General features: G+C 37.0%; 1 protein-coding gene across 3 annotated transcripts in view; it reads right to left on the bottom strand.

Moving 5' to 3' along the window:
* The window catches only part of NEDD1 (NEDD1 gamma-tubulin ring complex targeting factor), a 46,822-nt gene extending 23,950 nt beyond the window's left edge, over positions 1-22,872 (bottom strand). Inside the window, exons 1-5 of one of the 3 annotated variants that reach the window (XM_047866916.1) lie at positions 22,693-22,872; positions 19,618-19,761; positions 16,779-16,873; positions 12,578-12,694; positions 9,388-9,528 (exon numbers count right to left, since the gene is read on the bottom strand). In XM_047866916.1, the coding sequence (XP_047722872.1) occupies positions 9,388-9,528; positions 12,578-12,694; positions 16,779-16,873; positions 19,618-19,753 (489 nt within the window). In that variant the 5' untranslated portion in view covers positions 19,754-19,761; positions 22,693-22,872. Of the gene's footprint in view, positions 1-9,387; positions 9,529-12,577; positions 12,695-16,778; positions 16,874-19,617; positions 19,762-22,305; positions 22,467-22,692 lie in introns of those variants that run through there. The other 2 variants (XM_047866914.1, XM_047866915.1) reach the window with 2 other exon arrangements.
* Positions 22,873-23,252: the final 380 nt, after the last annotated feature.

Genomic DNA, 23,252 nt, shown 5'->3' with positions numbered 1-23,252 from the left:
TATTGGGCTATTAAGATTTTTTTAAATACTATTTTGCAATTGATTTTCCTATTATAAAGACATTAATGATCTCATAGGTATAAATATTTCCCCATTTTCCTTTCAATTTTGTTAATTTTTTCAAATCTTGCTTTTTGCCAGATTTTAAGTTTTATGTACTTAAATTTATCAAATTTGTTCCCCTGACTTATAACTTTGTTCTTATACATAGAAAAGCCTTACCTTCACAGAGATAAGAATGTACATTCATATTTTATTATAGTTTTATAATCTCTAATACCTATATATACACATATAGATATATTAGACACCGTATATACATTATACACTGTATACTCTATATATGTGTACCTGTACACACATACATAAACATATATAATATCCCTTCAACTCCATCCCCCTGCTCTTCTTAATTTCCAGAGTCTCATTTCAAACACTAATTAACACTAATCAAGCAGGTCTGGGCAGTCTATCCTTAACAAGTCCTACTTTTCAGAGTTGGCCCTTGGTTGTTGTCTGGGAACTGGGATTTGGGGAAGTTTCCACTACTGGTAAGAGTGGCTCACCACGCCTAAAGTGTTTGTATAAAAGATACAGTTTATGGCTGAACCATGGCTGAACATCTGCTTTCCTTCTGGAAGTTTGAAAGTTTGATATATGGCACACAGAGGGTACCTACACAACTAGCCTCAATAAAAACCCTAGGCTATGAAGGGCACCTGGGTGGCTCAGATGGTTAAGCATCTGACTTTGGCTCAGGTCATGATCTCATGGTACCTGAGCTCAAGCCCTGCATCAGGCTCTGTGCTGACAGCTCAGAGCCTGGAGCCTGCTTCTGATTCTGTGTCTCCCTCTCTCTCTGCCCCCTCCCTGCTTGTACTCTGTTCCTCTCTCAAAAATAAATAAATGTTTAAAAAAAAAAAAAAACCTGGGCAATGAGTCTCTAATGAGCTTCCTAGTAGACAGTGTTTCATATATGTTGTCACAATTTGATGCTGGAGAAATTAAGAACATTCTCTCCACTGCAAGAGGATGCTTGGAAGCTCATACCTGGTTTCCTCAGGCTTCACCTGGTGTACCTTTTCCCTTTGCTGATTCGGCTTTGTACTTCACTGTAATAAATCATAGCCATGTGTATGATTATATGTTGAGTCCTGTGAGTCCTCCTGGTGAATCACCAAACCTCCTCTTGGGGATCCCCAGCACAATGAGTGTAAGTGTCTGAGTGTGTGTGTGTTACAGACAGATAGCAACCCAGAGAGCAAAACTAAAATCTCATGAACATTTATAACAAAACCAGACTATCAGGTATCCCCATGAGCCCCAAAATACATGCTGGTAAGTCAATTGGCAGCCACAGTCCTTCACAGTATTCGTGTCTGTGCAAAAGGAAGCAGAAGGAAATAACAGATCTAAGAACGGGAAAAGCCCCAAATCACCCCAAATAGGTACTCCAAAAAAAACATGGTGACAAATTTGACAATACCAGCTGAAACCAGGAATAGCCACGCATTAGTAGGACTACACAGAGATCTGCAGAAAGATCTGAGAAGCTAGAGCAGTTTAACCACAATGAACTCCCCAAACTGACCAGTTGAGACACCTCCCTCCCAGATCAGGGCACCACATTAAGGACACACTATTAGGAGTGGAAGCAAACCTAAATAGGACGGAGTCAACAGAGCTGAAGGAGAGCAAAAGTTCACATACAAGTAAGTGAGTGGAACAAAGCCAGGCAACCTCGGAAATTAAATTGCCATTAAAAAGAAAAACCAAAAAACAAAACTGAAAACAAGAGGGAGCTCTGTAAAGCTAGAAAAGATACCCTGAACCCCATCCCTGTGTAGAAGTTCAGGGAAACTAACTTTGCAGATAAATCCCATACAAAGTTATTATGAGAACAAAGAGAATAAAAAGAAAGGCGTTCTCAAGAAATGACCAAAAAGAAAGTAATATGTTACAAGACATTTAAAAAAAACAATATAAATCAGAATTCGAAAACAGAAATGAGATGTTAGAACTTGCGAAAGAATTAGAAATTTTTAAAGTCTCTTCAAAAATGAAGGCTAACTTAAAAGTAATACAAGAATGATTAAACACAATAGATAACACCTTAAAGACAGACAAAAAGGAAAGAATTTCTGAAAATTAAAAATAAGGAAAAAGTTAAAATGATTTGAAAGTAATAAATCACTGAAGAAGATCTAACAAAGAAAAGACAAACATAAGGAAAATAACAAATTACTAAAAGCTATATAATTCAAGAAAACTTTCCTGAAAAGATCTGAAACAACATATTAAATGAGCGCACCATGTCCCTATGAATAGCAATACAGAACGATCAATACCAAGACATAGTCTAATAAAATTACTGGACTTTATTCATTTTTTTGAATGCTTATTTATTTTTGAAAGAGAGAGCGAGTGGGGAAAGGGCAGAGAAAGAGGGGGACAGAGGACAGGGAGGCGGCTCAGTGCTGGCAACAGACAGCAGCCCAAAGCAGGGCTCGAACCCACAGACCATGAGATCATGACCTGAGCTGGAGTCAGATGTTTAATCGACTGAGCCACTTAGGTGCCCTGTAAAATTACTGGACTTTAAAGAAAAAAAAAAAAAATCCCTTGGAAATCTAGGGAGAAAGAACAAGTGACTTATAAGGAAAAAAATACTTAAATTATCATGAGACATTTGAGACCAAAATTGATGGGAGTAACACACTCGAGTTCCTCAAGGAAGAAAAATTGTGAGCCTGCTACTGAGTTACACTGAAAGAGAATTTGTTATCTCAGAAAAAGTCAAAAACAGAAAACACATATTTATGGAAATAATATTAATAAATATAGATAGGGTGCTTGTGATTGTAAAATATTGGAAAATATCTAAAATATGGGAAAGTTTAGATAAACTGTGGTGTTTGAACATGGAATGTTATGGAGCCATTTAAAAATTATGGTTACGAAGACTAGTAAAATGAGAATACTTGGGATGGAACACTACCGAGAAAAAGGCAGGAAACAAGACTGGACCAACAGAATGATTCTAACTATGGAAGGAAGATAGATATACATAGTAACACTGCAAGAAAACATTCTTCCCATTAAGGAAAATTTGGAAGAGAAATATAGAAGGAAAAAAATAGTCTTTAAAGATATGGATTAGAAGTTTATTTTATGCCAACACAATTATAAAACTGCTCAAAGAACATACTATACTATATATAGACTAGACAAATATATACAAATACTAAGAAAATACTTCAAGCACATATTATCATGCAAACTTTGTATATCAATGCTCTTATAGAGCATCAAGGAGACCACTTGATAGATATAAAGCTCTGTGGTCAAACTCTGAGTGGTGAAATTCAGGTATAAATATAAGCAAACAAGTTAACCAAATTAAAATTAAACTCATTCTTGACAAAAATAATTGTTATTTTTAAGTGTAATTAATAATTACTTACATTTACCAGACTCGATTCAAACAGGCTTACTAAAACTTAAAAGATCTATACCTAAAATATCAAAAAGCACACTGAATAAAATTTAACATCTACTAAAATACATTATATTTAAAATCTCATGAAAAGCCTGCTGCATTTAAAGATCATTTTTGGGATGGGCACTTGGGTGTTGTATGTAAGCAATGAATCATGGGAATCTACTCTGGAAACCAAGAGCACACTGTGTATACTGTATGTCAGCTAACTTCACAATAAATTATATTTAAGAAAAAAAAAAGGATCATTATTGATTCCTTAGATTCCTATTGAAATCTTCGAAAAGGACTGCAGCTTGGGAAAGGCAACACAGGTCAACCTATTTGAGATCCTGTGCTGCTGAACCTGCCAAAGAGCAACATGCATCTGTAACTGGGAGGTCTGTCAGCCCCGGCAGTTCTGCAGAGGCAGCAAGGCTCTTTTTCCCCTGTGAAAAGACACTGTGATCCGCACAAAACTAATAGCTTCAATTCAGCTCAGACACTTCAAAGTTAAGACCTAAATACAGGCAATCTCATTTCTGATACAAAATTCAGTATAATGCAGATTCATGGATACTCCACGGTTGTCACTTTTGCTAAGAAACCAGTTTGATAATTTTTAAAGATTTCAAATTCTTGATTGTTCAGAGAAACAAAAATTTTACATTTTAATCATCAGATGTCCCCTATCAACTATTTTTCTCAATAACCTAGACCCTGCTTAGAGTAAAACTGATCAAGACAGAAATTGGGCTGGGTAACAGTATATGAGTTGAATTATATCAGTTTTCTGACAGACTTAACATTTTTATGAACACTGTTTAAGAGGTGAATATTTAATATATTTTAACTCTTAAATGAATTCTAATAAAAAAAACCTTTTAAATGAATGCTCAAGTAGCGAGTCTATGCGTCTAGTCACCAATAGATAAAGTATGCCATAATGAAATCATTTGTAGGAGGAAAAAAAAATCACTCCAAAGATTTCAATTATGATGCCTGTATAAGGGAAACATAAGTATGCAGAATCATGAAAATTTAACTTTCTTCACTAAGAAAATTGGAACTGCATAGTTACAAACACAGGGACCAACCGGTATTGTCTAGCCCACGCACTCGGCTTTAAAGGTATTGAGGAAAATGAAATAATACAGTATACAAAAAATATATAAACATTCGCTCCAGGGAAAGGGGAAAAAATTAATTACTCCAGTTCAATTTTTTCACTTTCTTTAAAGCTTTCCTTTTTCTAAGTCAGTCTAAAACACAAAACATGATTACTGAGGGCAAGTTACAACTGGCAAATCAGCAGGTGTTTTGAGGGAATACATTAAACCTAAAGATATTCACACCAGTTTGGGAAAGTAAATCACAAAAGCTATTTTAATGATTTAATACGATTTATTCATTAAAAGCTCACACTGAAGTTCACTGATCTTTACCCAAACATTAGGAGCTATGTTAAACACATTCACCATCTCATTTGGCCCTTAAAACAAACAAACAAACAAATAAAAACACAACTCTACTGAAAGTATATTCTCATTTTCACTGGATAAAGAAAAGGAGGCTTGAGAATTAAGTAACTTGCCGGAGTTCACACAGCTAGCTCTCCAAATAAATGTGGGACCTGAGAGACAGAACTATACCAAAAGATCTTAGAGAGTTGCTGACCTGTGCTAGCAGGAGGCAGCAGGTATGTGAAAATCTCAGGTGACCTTGCACAAGAGATAAGCCTAGAGCATTACGGTTTTCCTCAACTAGAAGATAATTTAAATTCAGTTGTGCTCTGCAACTAATCAATGAAAATCCTTTGAAAATCAACAATACAGCGACCTATCTGTCACCTAGAATTTTAAAGTACCTGTAAAGTGACAAGAGAATACTGCAAAGTTTCCAAAAGCTTTGGATTCTCAAATCTTTAAATATTCAGCTGTTCCTGAGATAGAAAGAGATTCCAAAGAAAACAGTGCTACCACTCTTGAAGAGTAGATCTTCAAAATACTAAGTTAAAAGTCTTATAATCTGAAAGTCCTCATTTATAAAATGAGAATAACATACATCTCACAAATGAGTAGCAAAAATTAAATGAGAAAATGGAATATAAAGCAATAACCACAGTGCCTGAGACACAATAAACGGTAGTAAGGATTCTACGAAGGTGATAACCTCTGCCTGGAATGCTCTCCAAACCCTCTGACCACCGACACTCACTGGAGAGCTACAGGATAGTCTTTGCCATACGTAATGCTGATGTAATTACATATCTGTATGGAAAGTTAAACCCTGTATCTCACACCATACACAAAAATTAATTTGAAATGGGTGATAATAGACACAAATGGGGAAAGTAAAACAATAAAGCTTTACCTAAAAGAAAACAAAGGACACTATTTTAAGACCTTGGGGCAAGCAAGATTTTTTCAAGAGGACACAAAAAGCAGTATCCATAAAGAAAAAGTGATGTACTAGAGTACATTTCATTAAATTTAAGAACTTCTGCTCATTTAAAAAAAATTTTTTTTTAAAGCTCATTTATTTATTTTGAGAGAGAGAGTGGGAAAGTGAGTGCACACAAGCAAGGGAGGGAGGGAGGGAGGGAGAGACAGAGAGAGAGAGAGAATATCCCAAGCATGGTCCACACTGTCAGCACGAAGCCTGATGTGGGGCTCGCACCCACAAACTGTGAGATCATGACCTGAGTCGAAATCAAGAGTTGGATGCACCCCTCTATTCATTTTTTACAAAGGCATTAGAGTTAAAAGGCCAGCTGTAAGCTAAAAGAAGATATATGCAACATGCATATCCATAAAATTGCTCCATCCAGAACATACAATAAACTATAAATCTATCAGAAAAAACACAAGTAGGGGCGCCTGGGTGGCGCAGTCGGTTAAGCGTCCGACTTCAGCCAGGTCACGATCTCGCGGTCCGTGAGTTCAAGCCCCGCGTCGGGCTCTGGGCTGATGGCTCAGAGCCTGGAGCCTGTTTCCGATTCTGTGTCTCCCTCTCTCTCTGCTCCTCCCCCGTTCATGCTCTGTCTCTCTCTGTCCCAAAAATAAATAAACGTTGAAAAAAAAATTAAAAAAAAAAGAAAAAACACAAGTAACAAGATTCAAAAAGGAGGAACACTCTTGAACAGTGACTACACAAAAAAAGGCATATGAAAATACACTCAACTTATTCAACAGAGAGAAATGAAAATTAAAACACAGTAAGATACCACCACACAACCATCAAAATTGTTAAAATTAATAAGACACAATAGTTGGTACTAGCAAAACTGTGGAGCAACTGAATCTCACAAACAATGCTGGCAGAAGCATACAATGGCACAAGGATTTCAGAAAATCCTTTGGCATTTTTTAATAAGGTAAAACATGATGCCTACATTAAGACTTAAGTCCATTTCTGAGTGTTTACTCAAGAGAAATGAAAACATATGTCCAAAAGAAGACACATACAATAATATTCACAGCAGCTTTATTGTAATAGCTAAAAACTAAAAACAACTCACATGTCCATCAACAAACTGTGGCATATCCATGTAATGGAAAACCACAAAGCAGTAAAACAGTATAAACTACTATTCCATTCAACAAAGCAAACATACTGAAGACTAAAAGAAACCAGACACATCCAATTCTTTTAAGAAATATGAGGTAGCACCTCCGAAGGGTTAAGAGGGAGTCCTCCGATGTGCCAGAAATGTTCTATACCTTGATCCTGGTAGTTACGCAGGTATATGTACATATAAAAATTCATCAAGCTGTATGCTTAAGATGTATGTACTTACTATGTAAGTTATATTTCAATTTTATACATTTAAATAATTTACACATAATAAAGCCAAGAGCAATAACTAAATCTAATGTTTTCAGGACTATTCCTTCATATCTGGTTTTAATAAAAAAAACAAACAAAAAAAAAAACCCCTCTCATTATAAGATACAATACAAACTGAAATGTAAGAATATACATGGTAGGTATCTGACCTTTTATGTTACTAAAAAGTCAACTCAGAATTTATAAATCTAAACGTGTCATGCTTCTAATATATCAGAAATCGGGGGGAAAAAAGGATAGAAAGAAGAAAAATTAATTTCCTTAAGAAGCAAGACATTGGAACACTATGATGTTTTTCACAATAGTTCCAATGTCTATGGGCTTAGGCTTTTGTCTCCCTCATCAAAATATAAATAACCAAAAAGAGAATCACAAAATCAAAATATTACTTCCTGCTTTTATGCTAATATTAATGAATTTTTGTGGCAAATCTCTCATCCACATCCATAAAAGGCAGAAAGTGAAATTGCCTCTAAAGGCTTTCTCTCAGTTCAAGGTTTCTAGGATTCTGACATTCAACTAATCAATAACTCTGATTAGCAACTTAAATGCCTTCCAAAATAAAAGCCAAATCTTTGGTCTGGCATTCAAAGTTCCACATCAACATTATTTTATATTTACCTTTCCAATATCTTCTCACATTGGCCCTATAGAAGAACCTACGTGTTCTCCTTAACCCTTGTTTTTGTTTGTGTGGTTTCCTCCATATAAAATATTCTTCTCCCAAAGTTCTAGATTAGCCTATTAAAATCTTTGTTATCTATAAATCCATTCACATATTTATTGAGGATCTTTTCCACATGAAGTACAAAGTTGGATAATGGTTGAGGACAAAGGAATGAGACACGGTTCCAACTGTAACATGGGAATGTACAGAGCTAACCCTACTATAAATTAGAGTCAACTAATTAGCAGTCAATTCATAGTGTAGTAAAAACAAAACAAAATAAAAATCATTTAAGCATTAGACCCAGCTAAAAATCCTCCCTCCTTCAATTTTCCCTATTTTATTCCTAGATAATTGTCTCTCACTGTTCTGAATCACCATAAGATTGTTTTATAGGAATCACCTATAATATCATCTATAGGTTTATCTCTTTTATTCTCGCAATACAGAAGAAACTTGAGAAAAGACTTTTTTCCCTATTTTAATATCCATTAAATTTTCTTTAAACACTAAATATACAGTGAATACTGATTTCCAAAACTGCTTTTTAAAAGTGAAGAGCTCCCATATTTTATCTAATAATAGGGCCAAAGTGATTACAATAAAAAGTAAGGATTAAAAGAGATTGCACTTCACTAGAAATTTCTGTACAGAATTTCACGGAAGGTTGGCCAAGAATTAGATTTTTTGAGTAACTAAATTTATTTGGTTAACTATCGAACACTTAACGCAAAAAAACAAAGCCCAATTTACCCTGTGCCTAAACACACTCAATTATCCATGCCCACCAAACAGTATTTATGAATAGAAATATCTGTCTTGTAGTTGGTACAGTTGGAAATATGCAATGCTTCTATAATTGTGATGTCATAGAAAGATTAATATCCATGTTTCAGATTTGACCTGCCAACAACTGTTTGTGTTTTGTTATATATAGTCATATTCTAGGATCATGTGGCTATTCAATGGCATAACTCAACGCACATAAGCAACATAATCTAGTATGACTTACCTTATTTGAACATTTTTAAACAAGACCATTAAAAATAGCTAGCTGTAAATTTTTCAAGCAAACTAAATACAAATTTAAAATACTTAATTTTAAAAACTTAAAATTGAGAGGACCTGGGTGGCTCCGTCAGTTGAGCGTCCAACTTTGGCTCAGGGCACAATCTCACGGTTCATGAGTTCGAGACCCTGCATTGGGTTCACTGCTGTCAGCACAGAGTCAGCTTTGGATCCTGTGTCACCCTCTCTCTCTGCCCCTCCCCTGCTCATGCTCTCTCTCTTTCAAAAATAAATAAAACATGGAAAAAAATTTTTTTAACTTAAAATTCATTGTCTCATGTAACTCTGTTTTATCAACTCTGTTTTGAATAAACCCATACTGTACCTGGTTACTACCATGGCCAAAAGGAGTACTAGATAAATTAGTGGTTACACTGTGCAAAATAATTTCACCACTGAGAGATCCAGAAGCAATGTAACAATCATTCCAATTATATGTAACACAAGTTACTTCATCTTTATGGTCCTGAAAAAAAGAAAGCAAAGTTAAGTACACTGCCACATAACCGTCACACCTCACATCTTCATGTTCTTGTAAATTTCATTTTTTTTAAAATAAAATAGTACGTATTTGTGAATCTAATATTTGCTTTAACATTTTCCTCAAATAACCTAAACAAATTACTCAAATGAGTAGGAAACTATCCGATCAACATCACGTCTTCTCAAGGAACAGAGACTTAGTTTTTATAACTGTAATAATGATCATGCACTCCAAAACAAGAGACAAAAGGGCAGGTAATTTTCTAGATAGCATTATGTCTCCCTTCCACTGACAAGTAACATTTACAGCAAGTTGACTATTGTGGGAGAGTCCCTGGCCTTGAGAGAATCAGTGTTCAATCAAGAAGAGGGGACATTTAAATTAACATGAAAATGGCAGAAGGAATGCTAAATGAGTAGTAGAGGCAAAGTGTCCTACGAAAGAGAAAAAGGCATCACTGGACCTGAGTTGACAGAGGAAGCTTTGTGGAAGACATAAAGCTTGAGGTCAGCCTTGAAGAAAATAATAAACCAAAAGCAGGGAAAGGGGAAAGAAACCAGACATGCAGAATGCAAGACAGCCAAAACAAAAGCCCAAGCCAGAAGGAGCAAGGCATGGTTGACAGACAATAGCAGCTGTTTCCATTTGCTGAATACCTACTAATGCTGGGAACTTTATGGATTATTATTAATCCTTAGAAGAATCCTAGGAGGCAAGGTCACTTTTCTTATTTTATGGATGAGTTAACTACATGAGGCACAGGAAGTTTACAAAATCTGTGCAAGCTCACATAACTAAGTGGCAGACCCAGATTCAATTCCAGGTCAAACCCCGAAGCCTATTTTCTTCTTGGGATATTAGGCTGTCTCCAAAATCCAAAGGGGAATCCACTTTGAGGAAATAAAAGTGGTTTTAAACAAACTGAGTTCACAAACACTATATTTTCCAAAGTCAAGTTAGAGATATCTAGTAGGTACAGAGAAAAGTGATAAGAGTTAAGAGTATAGTTTTTAAGAGTTTGCTATTTATATTAATAATATAAACAAAATAACTTTTGTATCTAATAATTAGCTTAATGTAACATCAAGAATAGTAGCTATAATATTCCACTTATAATCCAATTTTTTCAAATGGTCCCTCAAGCATGTCTGGAGATACTTTCACATGTCACTCCTTTCCTAAATCAAAGAAAAAATTGCTATCCCAAGGGGAAAAAAAATGCCTGATGAGAAGAAAATGGAGAGTGGACATTTAATGCATTGTTCCCACTTGGAAAATTAAGAACATGGGGTCCAATACAATTTCTACGACTTTATAGAGAGGCAGGGGTCTTCCTTATTTTAACTGTGGAAAATAAGTTATTCTGTAAGTCTTCAACAAGCACCTACCAAGTGCTAAAAATTGTGTTACCAGGGAGAGCACCACAGAGAAGAGAGCCCAGGTGAAAGATTAGATTTCCCACTATCACAATTAGTCAAATACTTGTTAACTAAATGAATAAAAAAAAAAAAAAAAAAAATGAAGTACCCTAAGAGTTGCAAACAATGAGAAGAGCTAAAACTATCTGGAGTAATTGGGCAAAGTGAGGAAGGAAAAACAAGTAGAATTTTTCATGCAGTAGGAGTTAGAGGTGTAAGTGATGCTCCTAAAATGAATGAGAATATGTGACAAAAACTGGCCACAGACTTCTAATCTCTTCTCAATTCTGTAAAACATTCTCTGCTCATAGTATGTATACCCCCTCTAAATAGCTTTAATTCAATTATTTCATAATTTAAAAGATTAAACAATGGATAATAATCTGAGTTTGCATCTCATCTTTGTCATACTAGTTGTTTGGCACTGAAGAAGTTCTTTAACTTCTCTCAGCCTGAGCTCCTCCAAAGGTACACAGGAACAGCAAGCACTACCTACCTGCAGAATTCTTGAGACACACAGAATAAACGTATATTATGCACAGTGGCTGGCATATCAAAGAACTTAATAAAAGTTAACTATTCTCATTTTGGCAACTTTTGAATTTTCCTTAATTCTCTTCAAAGTTTAGCTAATACCTAAAATAAACTTCCACAGGTAATATTTTAAACAGCAATTACAGGATTATATTTTAATTACTCTAAGAGAAAATCATTCTCTATATACAACTTCCCTAGTAAGAATTAAGTCAATGACATCTGACATGAACAAATAGTAACGACATCCAGCATTTGCTTCAAAATAATCTGAGGTTGAGATTATATAATAATCTGATTAGAGAGAAAATAAGGGAACAGATAAAATAATACTGGCCATGAGTTCATCATCATCAAAGTCTGATAATGAATGTGTGTGCGTGTGCATGTGTGTGTATACACATCAATGTTCAGAAGTTTTCATATTAAAAGTTTTTTAAAAACATATAAAAATTAAAAATAACTTTAAAGATGAGTTTCCAAATATTAAAAGTACACAACAGTGAAAAGTAGAATTCCAAAAAAAGCATAACCCAGAAGCTTTCATGTGGTTATTTTTATTCTGTGAAACTGCAAAAAGCTAACCATTTAAAGAAATGTTAATTATCCATAGTAAATTATTTTAGAAAAAATACCATTACCAAGATGAAAACACAAAGAAAAATAACACAAACAGCAGCAATCATATACAGTAGAGAACTAAGAAGCTGAATCCCAACTCTGATTAGTAGACCGATTACTGCCATTCCAAAACCACTCTCATTTTTTTCAGAGACTTAAAAAAAGATCTCTAATGACAACAACTCATACTTTAGAAAAAAATGAAGGAAGTGGTTTGCTCAAAAAAGAGTAGACTAAGTGAAAACTAAGGGGAAAGTTTTAAACACCAATAATATGCATTGGTGACATATGGAGATAAAAATAGACCAAAAATTTTTTCTGACTAATAGCATCTTTATTTTCCCTAACAAATCTCACTTCAATTCTGAAGCATCTTATTTTTATCATCAGAGCTCAAAATTAAAAGTTTGGTAATTACTTTAAACATTGTAAGATGTTCTAAAAAACAAGTTGCTTACCTTAAGAGACCGATGAACTCTTTTTGATTTTAAATCCCAAATATTAACAGTGTTATTTAGGCCTCCACTTACCAAATACATAGATGTGGAATTTAAACTGACACATGTCTGCTTTTGCTATTAAAGAAAAAAGAAAGTTACCTTAATTTAACAGAGCCCAGAGCTGACTTCCACTTCCCAACCAACACTTAGTAAGTACTATATAAACATTTGTTGAATTAAATGTGATAAACAAGCTAAGACTTCTCCTAAAGATTCAGTTCTCATCATCTTCCACATGCATCCAACACCTTGTAAGGAATTCAAAAGGACTTCAAGGAAATCAACCAGAGTCATGTTCTCTTCCATAGAACACAGGAAACAGAGGAAGCTTAGGGAACATCAGCAGGTCCTGGCTTCCTATCAGGAGTTACTTGCCCTTAATATTTCCCCCCCAGTAAAATCTACTCTTGCACTTCCACAGAGTATATTGAGTTAGGATTCACCCACAGTTCATAAAACACTAAACCTAGAAGAAACTTTAAAGAATGTCTAGACCCCTCATTTTACAGATGGGGAATATAAAGAGGTTAAGATACGTGTTCAAAGCCTCACAACAAAGTCTACCCCTAAGGAGCCCAAGTCTCAAACATCAGGTCATGAGAACCTGACCCTACACTCTTCCTTAGGTCTGTAAAGACACCATCCACTAAATTTCTCAAGATAAAAGTCCAGAATTAACTTTGACTCCTTTACTCCTTCCCTGTCATCTACAGAAAGTTCTTTAAACTCCAACACTAACATAAACCCCATAGGGCCCCCCTCTTTATCTACCGCAGCCACCAGCACACTAATCCCAACCCCACAGAATAGCAGCAGCCTCTTAACTGGCACCTCACTTCCAACCCTACTCCTCTACCTTCTATGCTCCACAAGTAGGATGACCTTTAAAAACTGCAAATCAGATCACGACGCTCATATTCAAAAATCTTTAATGGCTTCCATTCAGCCCTAAAATAAATTTCAAACGTATTAACCTGGCTTTCAAAGCCCCATTCCTCTGACCCCTTCCTACCTCATCTCACCATTTTCCTCATCACCCACTAATTCTCTAGCCACACTCACCTTCTTCTATTACTTAAACATAACAGCCCTGTTTTGCCTTCAAGGCTTCTACACAACTATTCTTACCTAGAAAGCTAAGTTCCCCCAAACCTTGGCTGAATGACTCCTTCTGGTCAATAGACAGCAACTTTCAATGCCACCTCTACAGGAGACCTCCCTTGACCTCCTAATGTAACCTGCTATCTCAATTTCTTATTTTAGTTCTCTGTGTAACAACTTATCACTATCTGGGTATCATTCTGTAGTCTATTGTCTACCTCCCCCCAGAATGTCAGTTTCATTATCACAAAGCCCATTTCCATGCCCAATAAATATTTATGTCATAAGTAGGTAAAAATACAGAAGTTATCAAGTTTCTCACTATGAGTATCTACGAGCATCATCTATCTGGTAGTGCCATGAGTAACTAGGCTACCAATAAAATACAATGTTGCATGTTATTTTTCCTATTTAACCTTTAGATACACGATGCAGTAACATTAATTGCTCTCACCTCTAGTTGTATGCCTTGGGGAAAAAAATAGAGAAATGAACTCCAAGGGGGACATTTTATTACTCAGCTAAAAGTTAAAAGGCAAGCTATGTAGGTTTAGGCAAAGTCATCTCACCTTTCTAAGCCTATGTTTCTTCACCTAAGAAGTGAGAAATGAGGACAAGATCTATCATTCTCACCTTAAGAGTCCATGCATCTGGAAAAACACCCCATGCTGAAAAGAGCATTCCTTTCCTTTTTATTTTAATTCCAGTATAATTAACAGTGTTATATTAGTTCCAGGTGTACAGTATAGTAATTGAACAGAGCTATCCACTTAGTGCTCCTCACAATTAAGTGTACTTTTAATCCCTTTCAAGAGCACTGGATTCTTAAAAGGGTACAGATACCCACCTTTCCCCTCCCTCAAGGTTTCTTCCAGCTCTGAAATTTCCGACCGAGAGTCAAAATTACTAACACATATAAAAATATCAGGAGCACATTACATCAGTGTTTCAGTACAGTTGCTATAATTCCCTTATGGACACCGTTCTAGGAACTGACTTTGGTCTAAACAGACTAGTAAGATTTAGAATCTCGTTATCACCACTAATCAGGACAGTCTGCTAAGAGCTTTCCGAATAACTGTTAAAGAAAATAGGTAAGAGTGGTGTCCATCAAAGATCAATATATTACAACTTTAATCATCAAAAACAAGTCAAATTACTAAGGACTCGGAACAAAACCTATGTTTTTAACTGGCTTACCCTGATGATAGAAGATCTTTTTTTATGCTGATATATTATTAATGTAGCTAATGAACTTAAATAATTAATGAACATTGTGTGCTTATCAGGAATCCTGTACCTTAAGACACAAGCAATGGGTGAAGTTTTTAAAATCTAAAATAAGAGCTGTTCAAATGTCTAGGTTATACAGTAGCCTATCGTATTCATTATACTATTAATACCAAATTGCCTATTCTGATGAGATAAAATACAAAATCAAAGAAAATAAATATAAACTTAAAGTTCTGCTCTAAAAATTGTGTTAAAGTAAGTAGGACAGAATCTTATTTTCCCAAGTAGTAATGGTCTAATATCTCAAATGGCACGTGAGTAATAGGACTTGGGTCCTACAAAGCAAAGGTTATCAGCACACTAATATGTTACAAGAAATTACTAATAAACGTTAAGGAACCACTGTTTGCAAAATATTCCTATAAGCAAATTAAATTAAAGCAGGTTCAAATTGTAAGAAATAACCTCACCTTTCATCCACCTGTATTCTGATGTCATTTCTTAACTGTAGGAAAGAGAACTAACTATAGCAACTGACATGGAATATTCACAAAATCCTTACAACTGTGTTACATTTGTGAATATCATCTGTTATTTTCATACTTTAACAATAACAACAACTACAACAACACAGTTCCCAAACTGTTCTAAGGCATAATGCACAGAAGGAGCACAATATATACTGTGGTGGAAGAGGAATCTGAAATTGTTTTGATGTTGACATCCAATTCAACAAATGCTTGTTGACACCTTCGATAGTATCTAAAGATCCAAATATGACTAAGATGTTCTGCCTGCTCTTGAAGAACACAGTTTCCTTTTATCGACCAGGGACGCTCTCTGCCTCAATTTTACTTAACTGAGTTTGAATAGGCAGTGTGTCTCAAATTTCATGTCTATCCTAGCAGACATTCTCTGCCCAGCCTCCAACATCTGTGGGCTGGAATTGATGCTTGAGTCAATCCCAAAAAAAGAATGGGTAGAAACCTAAAGTCCTTTTTAAATTAGATGAGCTCATATTCCATTGTTCTCCTTTATTTTTTCTAAGTGGACTACCTCACCTATTCCAGTGTGTAAAATTATGACAATTCATAATGCTTTGTGGCTTGCTATGAAAAATTTGAAACTTAAATTAAGAACAAGTTACCACCTACTTGCACCTTTTTACTTAAACCTTTTTTTAAAAAAAAAAAAATAGCTTTCAGGAAGTGTGTGTGACTAACAATGAAGACACTATCATTATCCTGAATCAGAGGGATTAATCTATAAAACAAGAAACAATATGCAATGAGAACTTCACTTAAATGCACTGGGACCAATGCTCAGTTTGACAAAGCCATTCTGTTCTAGGAGAGCTTGGGGAGACTCAGGCAGGCCCCTCAGTACCATAGGGACAGAAGCTATAGAAGCTACCTTCACATAGCGGTCATTAGCTGATGGTCCTGAGCTCAACGTCAGTAAAGGACAGGGATACATCATTAGGACTCTTATGACTAAATCCACCTGGTAACCTAGCCAGGGGTGAGGCTTAAAAAAGGCAGCAATACCAAGGAATCTCCCACAGAGAGATGGAGAAAGCAAGTGACTAGTTGAAAAAAATCTAAGTCCTTGATTGCTCCCCTTGGATCCACTATTATTTTACCTAAAGATGTTTCAGTACCTATCTCCTCTTCAAGTGTTATTGTATTATTTTGAGCTTAGGTTAAGCATAGTACTTTTAAACACATTTATATTTAGTTGTAAGCACCATAAGAAGCAGTTACCACCCAAGTAGAATTAAGATTTTTAATAGAAGTTTAAAAAAAACAAAACCAAAAACACTTACCCCTTCACCAAGCTCTAAAAGTGGAACAGGTTTACATTTGCAACTTGAAACAACAATTTTGTCGCCACTGGAAGAGGCTGTCACTAGAAAGTTATCTAAATGAAGAGTTATGGAGCATCAAACAATCCGTGAGCATCTCTATCACTAGACTATTACTGCAAGAATTATTATGATAAAAGCAAGTGCACTAACCTAAGACAAGCAAGTGAATATAGCTTACACACCAGCTTTCAAAAATGGCTCAGGTTACTAATTACTACGACTAATTCTCTTTACTACTACCGCAGGGAAGAGCCATCCTCTCTGGCTTTGCTATTACTTGAAAGCTATTTTACCCAAGTGAAATACTACTCCATTTTCAAAGAATAGGCCAGAAGGTCTAATTTTATCCTTCAAGAATGAGATCATGATAAAAGCAACATCAGCAAATATCAATCAGCCTTTTCATCTATACACACCATTCAAGGTAGTTATTTATTATTAACACAGTGCTTGGTACCAATTTAGTCTAGGAAGTAAACATCCACATTAGTCTCTTATTCATCCACTAAAAATATAAAGCCTGATATATTCTTAGAATTGGAATTTTTATGATAGAATGTTTCAATCTTAAATATATTAACAATAAATATAACAGTAAGTACAGAAAATATAAATAAATGTGGTTAAATAGCAACTATTTATGCCATGGAAGAGTTAAATTTTTAAATAACTAAACAATGTAAAATTAAATTTTAAATAAATTTAACTTAATTTAAAATTATATTACCGTATTTTACAGAAATTACAAGCAGAACAATCAGTAAACACAAAACAATGTAAATTAAGTATTTTTAAATTAAAATGATTAAATGCGATATACTCAAGAACAAGAGTTTAATTTTGAGAGTCATAACAAGTTAAAATATCAGAAGTTTAAATCTATGCTTTTTAACAAGCAAGTCTTACCTGCATTATTTTTGGATGGTTTGCATAACATTCATATATTTCATGAATAGACCATGGATTATGATTTTATTATGATACATGATTCAAAAAAAATATCATTCCTACCTAAATATTACAGCACTGAGAAAAACAAATCATTTCCCTTTCCTTGGCTTCATCCTCTACTTACTGCTACTTTTTCTCCTTAGAATACAGAAAAGGACTGAACAAAGATAATACGAAAAGGTAACATACTTACTCCTTTAATTTCTCTTGTAGCTTTTGAAGTCATGAGAAAGTGAGGGACATTACCTAAGAGGGCCGAAAAACTAATTTCCCTGGCACCTCACCCTTAATCCTGTTCTTGGAATCCATGCTAAGTAGACCCCAAGTAGCTGAGCCTGGGAAGTACCTGTTCTTTAGTCACTAACCTCCAGGGATAAGATCAAAGCCTCATTAGAAGTAAGACTATATACAAAAGTTTCCTGTACATATCTACTTGCACAAGAAAACTATATAGAAATAAGACCAGGTTCCAAAAATCATCCCACACTACCTCACGATCACATCAGTTTTGTTAAGAACATTAAGTGGTTTATCAGCAGATGCTAACTAATAAAACTCCTTGGAATAAAAATAAACCCAAAATATTAAAACTTATCAAGAATTGCTACTTTTCTCTTAAACGGTAAATAATAGGGAAATTAAGCTCCACACATAATAAAAACCTAATAATAGAAGCAGCTTCACATATTTGTCACTCTCTTTAAAACATTCCTTCCTGCCCCCCCCCACCCCCCACCAATTACACATCTGGAGAGTCCTTCAAAAATGTACTCCCTTGGCCATGAGTTTGATTAATAGAGCACCAAAGTAATTTATGTTCCTACTTTAATACAAAATCAAGGAATGATAAAGAGGTAAATTTAATTTAATAAAAAAATTCATCATTTTTTGTTACATATTTGCAAGAATAATTCGGTTGGGCATGAAAACTTGTTTTTGTTCATAAATCAGTCATATTTTAAAGTTCTGATATTTTTACTTTTATCAGGAAACAGAATATTAATACTTTGGCATTGATAAGATCAGACACACATTAAAACTTTATTCTTTAAGAAATAGTCTGTATGTAAGAGCTACACAAAAGAATGATAATTCCTAGCATACCAAGTTTACAGAACATGTTCATAGCACTTTGTTTAGAGCAGTGGTTCTACTGAGGGCTACCGGAATCTGGTGGGTAAAGGCCAGGAAGGCTTCTAAACATCCTACAATGCACACAACAGCCCCCCAAACAGAGAATTATCTAGCCCCCAATGTCAAAAGTGCAAGGTTGAAATATTCTGATTTCTAAACTTCATTTCCTCATGCATTTTATCCACATTTAGGAGCTTACTAAGACAAGGAGAGAGAAAATCAGAAACATAGAAAAACTGAGGAAAATTCAATGTAGACAATTTCTCTGAGAAATCAGGCTATTTGCAACATAGACAAGAAGAGAAATATAAGAGCATATCAGTAAGATGAGGATGTTGGAGAATTTTAATTTTTATTTTAAATTTAATTTTGCTTCTGTCTTTGAGTTGTCTTTAATTTGCAGACTAGATCCATAAATATCCAAATGTAGATGCAAAAACTCATTCCAAACCTTTCAGAAGTTTTCCCACCATTACCTACCTTATTCCATCTGGGTTCAATAACAAACTGTTGATAAGAAAACTAATTCTATGGTCTGGATCTAGTAGCATATATATGTATATACATTCATATGATGATAAACTGTTAAACTTCTATTTCGCTGTATCTATCTAGCTTTCATAGCTATGCAAAATATATTGGTCACATGCAAAAGGTTTCACTGATACTGGTTTTTTAGCCTAACAAAAAGTGTTATTTTTTTAAAGGATACTATTGCTGCTCCAACACACTGAGCTGATTCCATGTGGTGACGTGTGTGGGTTGAATTTGTCCACCAATGTCATAGATGGAGCATCCCATATTTTAACATCATCTCCAGATGAGGCAAATCTGAGGTTTTCCTGCATGACTGCACCTACAAATAGTTTTAAAACACTATACTTAAAAAACAGTTAAGGATAGGTAAAAAAAAAAAAAAAAAAAAAAAAAAAAAAAAAAGTTAAAATGAAGGATCTACTCTAAACCCAGTGGCTCCACTGTCCACTTTTGTTCCAGAGTGGGTGCTCACCACCAAGTAGCTGGAACGATACTTCTAAAATCATATTCTCTCGGTTGACCCTTCCAATGGTTCTCCACAGCAATTATAATGATATCCAACCTCCCTGACATGCCTTATAGGACCTGGCCCTGGTGTAACACCCCTACCTCTCTTCCCCAGGGCTACCAAACTCCCTGGCCTTCTTTCTTGCCTCAGTCCTTCCATTTGCTGCCCCCTCCGCCTGGAACGCTCTTTCCCCAGATTTCCCAGGGTCATCTCCTTCACCTCACTCCAGTCTCAGCTCAAATGTCTCCTCAGAAAGGCCTTCCTGGCCACCATGGCTGAAGCAGCCCCATACCAGTTGCCCATTATGCAGTTTCATGTTTTTCATGACATTTTCTATTTGCAACTCTTGTTCTCACAATAATGTTGGCGTCTCCTGACTTGAACAAAGATCCTGAAAATGAATTTTGTCTTGTTTACTATGTCTTGAAATGTTCCTGGCCCACCATATGTACTCAATAAATAACTGCTGGATAACACTTCCTAAACTCAGGTGCCTGGGTGGCTCAATCGGTTAAGCACCCTACTCTTGATTTCGGCTCAGGTCATAATCTCATAGTCTTGACACTGGATTCCAAGGTGGACTCTGTGCTGGGCATGGAAGCTGCTTAAGACTGTCTCACTCCAGGGACGCCTGGGTGGCTCAGTTGGTTAAGCATCAGACTTCGGCTCAGGTCATGATCTTGCAGTTTGTGACTCTGAGTCCCGCATCGGGCTCTGTGCTGACAGCTCAGAGCCTGGAGCCTGCTTGGATCCTGTGTCTCCCTCTCTCTGCATCTCCCCCACTCACACTCTGTCTCTCTCAAAAATAAATAAACATTAGAAAACATTTAAGTCTGTTTAAAGACTAAGTTTATCAAAGACTCTCTCGCTCCTTTTCTGCCCCTCCCCTGTGCATACATGTGTACACTTTTTCTTTCTCAAAAAAAAAAAAAAAACCCTCCCTAAATCTTTTTAAAATGTGTAATAATGGGGTGCCTGGGTGGCGCAGTCGGTTAAGCATCCGACCTCAGCCAGGTCACGATCTCGCAGTGCGTGAGTTCGAGCCCCGCGTCAGGCTCTGGGCCTGTTTCTGATTCTGTGTCTCCCTCTCTCTCTGCCGCTCCCCCATTCATGCTCTGTCTCTCTCTGTCCCAAAAATAAATAAACGTTGAAAAAAAAAATTAAAAAAAAAGTGTGTAATAAAATGTAGCATTCCTGCCATTTCAAAATCCAGAGACTTCAGTTTTCCCAAATAACTCCAGAATTAGCAAATACAGCCAAAAGAGATGCCTGTCACTAAGTCCCTAAACCAATACTTGGTCTACAATGCCCCCACTCATATTATTTATTCACAGTATGTAATTCAAACACATAATTCTGACAAAGTGATCTCACAAACCAAGGCAGTCTAAAAGACAAAAGGCAAGGGAGCTGCTTTAGGCAGATACTTCAAGAGCAAGTAGTAATGCATAATGAGTCAGAAAAAAATCCTCAAAAATACATGGAAGAACAGGGAAAGGAAGGGGGCCTAGAGATATACCCTCTACACCTTCCTGGTGTGGACGGTGTAAGAGTACAGCACTGTATTAGTGATATCACAGACAGGGTCCCAAGTCTCCAACAAAGCATCCCATCTATGTCCAGTATACCCTATTTCAAAGGCTAAGTTAAAAGTATAATAAATTACAGGGCCCTTTGATTCCCAAGAGAAAAAAAAATGTGTTCATAAAAAGACTAAAACTTTAGTTAACTAGAAAAGTCACTTATGCGGTTCATTATTCTTCATTCATCGGATAAATACAGCGTTACTAAAATTAAAATCCTTTAGTCATCTGTTGAAACGTAGACATGCAGTGTTTGGATTTGGCACCTTGACATGTGGTTACGTGTTGGTTCCCTACTCAAGGTACAATTAAGTGCTGGAAAGGCAATCTCTTAAACCCAGCAAACACAACTGGAAAATGCCTTTACTATAAGCTTACACTGTTCCTGTTGAGCAGTGTGATGTAGTGTGGAAAGATCACTCAAGCCAGGGTTCAGAAAAAGTGGGTTCAAAGGATCTGTCCCAAAGCTACGTGACAGTGACTCTGGCAGAGTCACTTAATGTCTGTTTCCTTCTCTTCAAGTGCAGCGGGGAAGGGGACCATCTGCCCACCCACCGCAAGTCTGCTGAGAACTGAGCACTTTTAAAGGAGAGGCATTACATCAGCCTCCCCAAGAGGGTCCCATCAAAGCGAGCTGTCAAGACACAAGGAGGTAATTTAGGGAGAGCGGCTACATGGAAAAAAAAATCCACTACAACAAATAAAAGTTCTTCAACTTTCATTCACCCAAAGTGCATTTTACTTGCAGGAGAACTTGCTCAACTGGGGTTACCTTATAAAATGCATTCGAGTCGTACTGGAGAGGTTTACAAAAGCGGGGAGACGGCCGGTGGAGAAGCGGCAAACTTTTGGGGGGTAACACACCCCTCAGAGCCGCCACCAACCTACCCCAGCAGACCGGGTCACCTCTCGGGTCGAGCCGGAGACGGTCGCGGACGGAGGTGCGCGACCCCGGCCCGCGGCTCCCAGGCACTTCCGCGCCAAACCCGCTGCCGCGCCCCTGCCCGACAACTGTCCGAAGCACCGGACCGGCCCGGGCGCGCGCAGCCCGGGGACCTCCGACCCGCCCCCGGGGTGGCAGGAGGGCGGGCGGGGTTCGGGAGTGTGCAGGGACGCGGCGGGGAGACACCCGCTGACCCCGGGCCCTACGGAACCTCACCTCTCAGCCGCGGTACACCGGGGGCCACGGCGCGGCCCGCTCCGGCGCTGGGCTTCCGGCTCCCGCCCGGACTGTTAAACTTCGGCGGCCGGAAGTCCCGCCCTCAAGTGGCGTCATGAGGAGAGGCGCTGCCAGAAGGGGTGACTAGGGTTGGCGGGGCAGGGCCTGGGGCGGTGCTGGGCCGCCTCTCCGGGTTGCTACCCCCAGGGGCAGGGCGGGAGCTGCGGGTGTGGGCGGCTCCCTCCACACCCCAGCAACGATGGCGCTCTGCACCTTTGTGGTTCGTTTGTTCGCTGGCTGCCCGCTGTGTGCCAGGCACTAGGCTAGACTCGGTGCGCGGTGATCAGTTTAGCCTGGAAGTCATGGGTACGGTGAACACTTCTTCCTGGCCGCGTGGAGCTTACAGTTCGCCGTAGGAGGCGGGCCTTAATACATAATCACATACCTAAAAGAAAAGTGAAACTGTGACAGTTGCTTCAAAGGAAAGCTAGCAGATGAACGAAAGATGTACTAAAGGGAAATGAACATGGATATGGGTTTTGGAAAGGCTTCCTTGAAGA

This window comes from Prionailurus viverrinus, chromosome B4, assembly GCF_022837055.1.
Source record: "Prionailurus viverrinus isolate Anna chromosome B4, UM_Priviv_1.0, whole genome shotgun sequence".
NCBI lineage: Eukaryota > Metazoa > Chordata > Mammalia > Carnivora > Felidae > Prionailurus > Prionailurus viverrinus.
The sequence above is the reverse complement of the archived record's forward strand: the minus strand, read 5'-3'. Positions and strand labels throughout refer to the sequence as shown.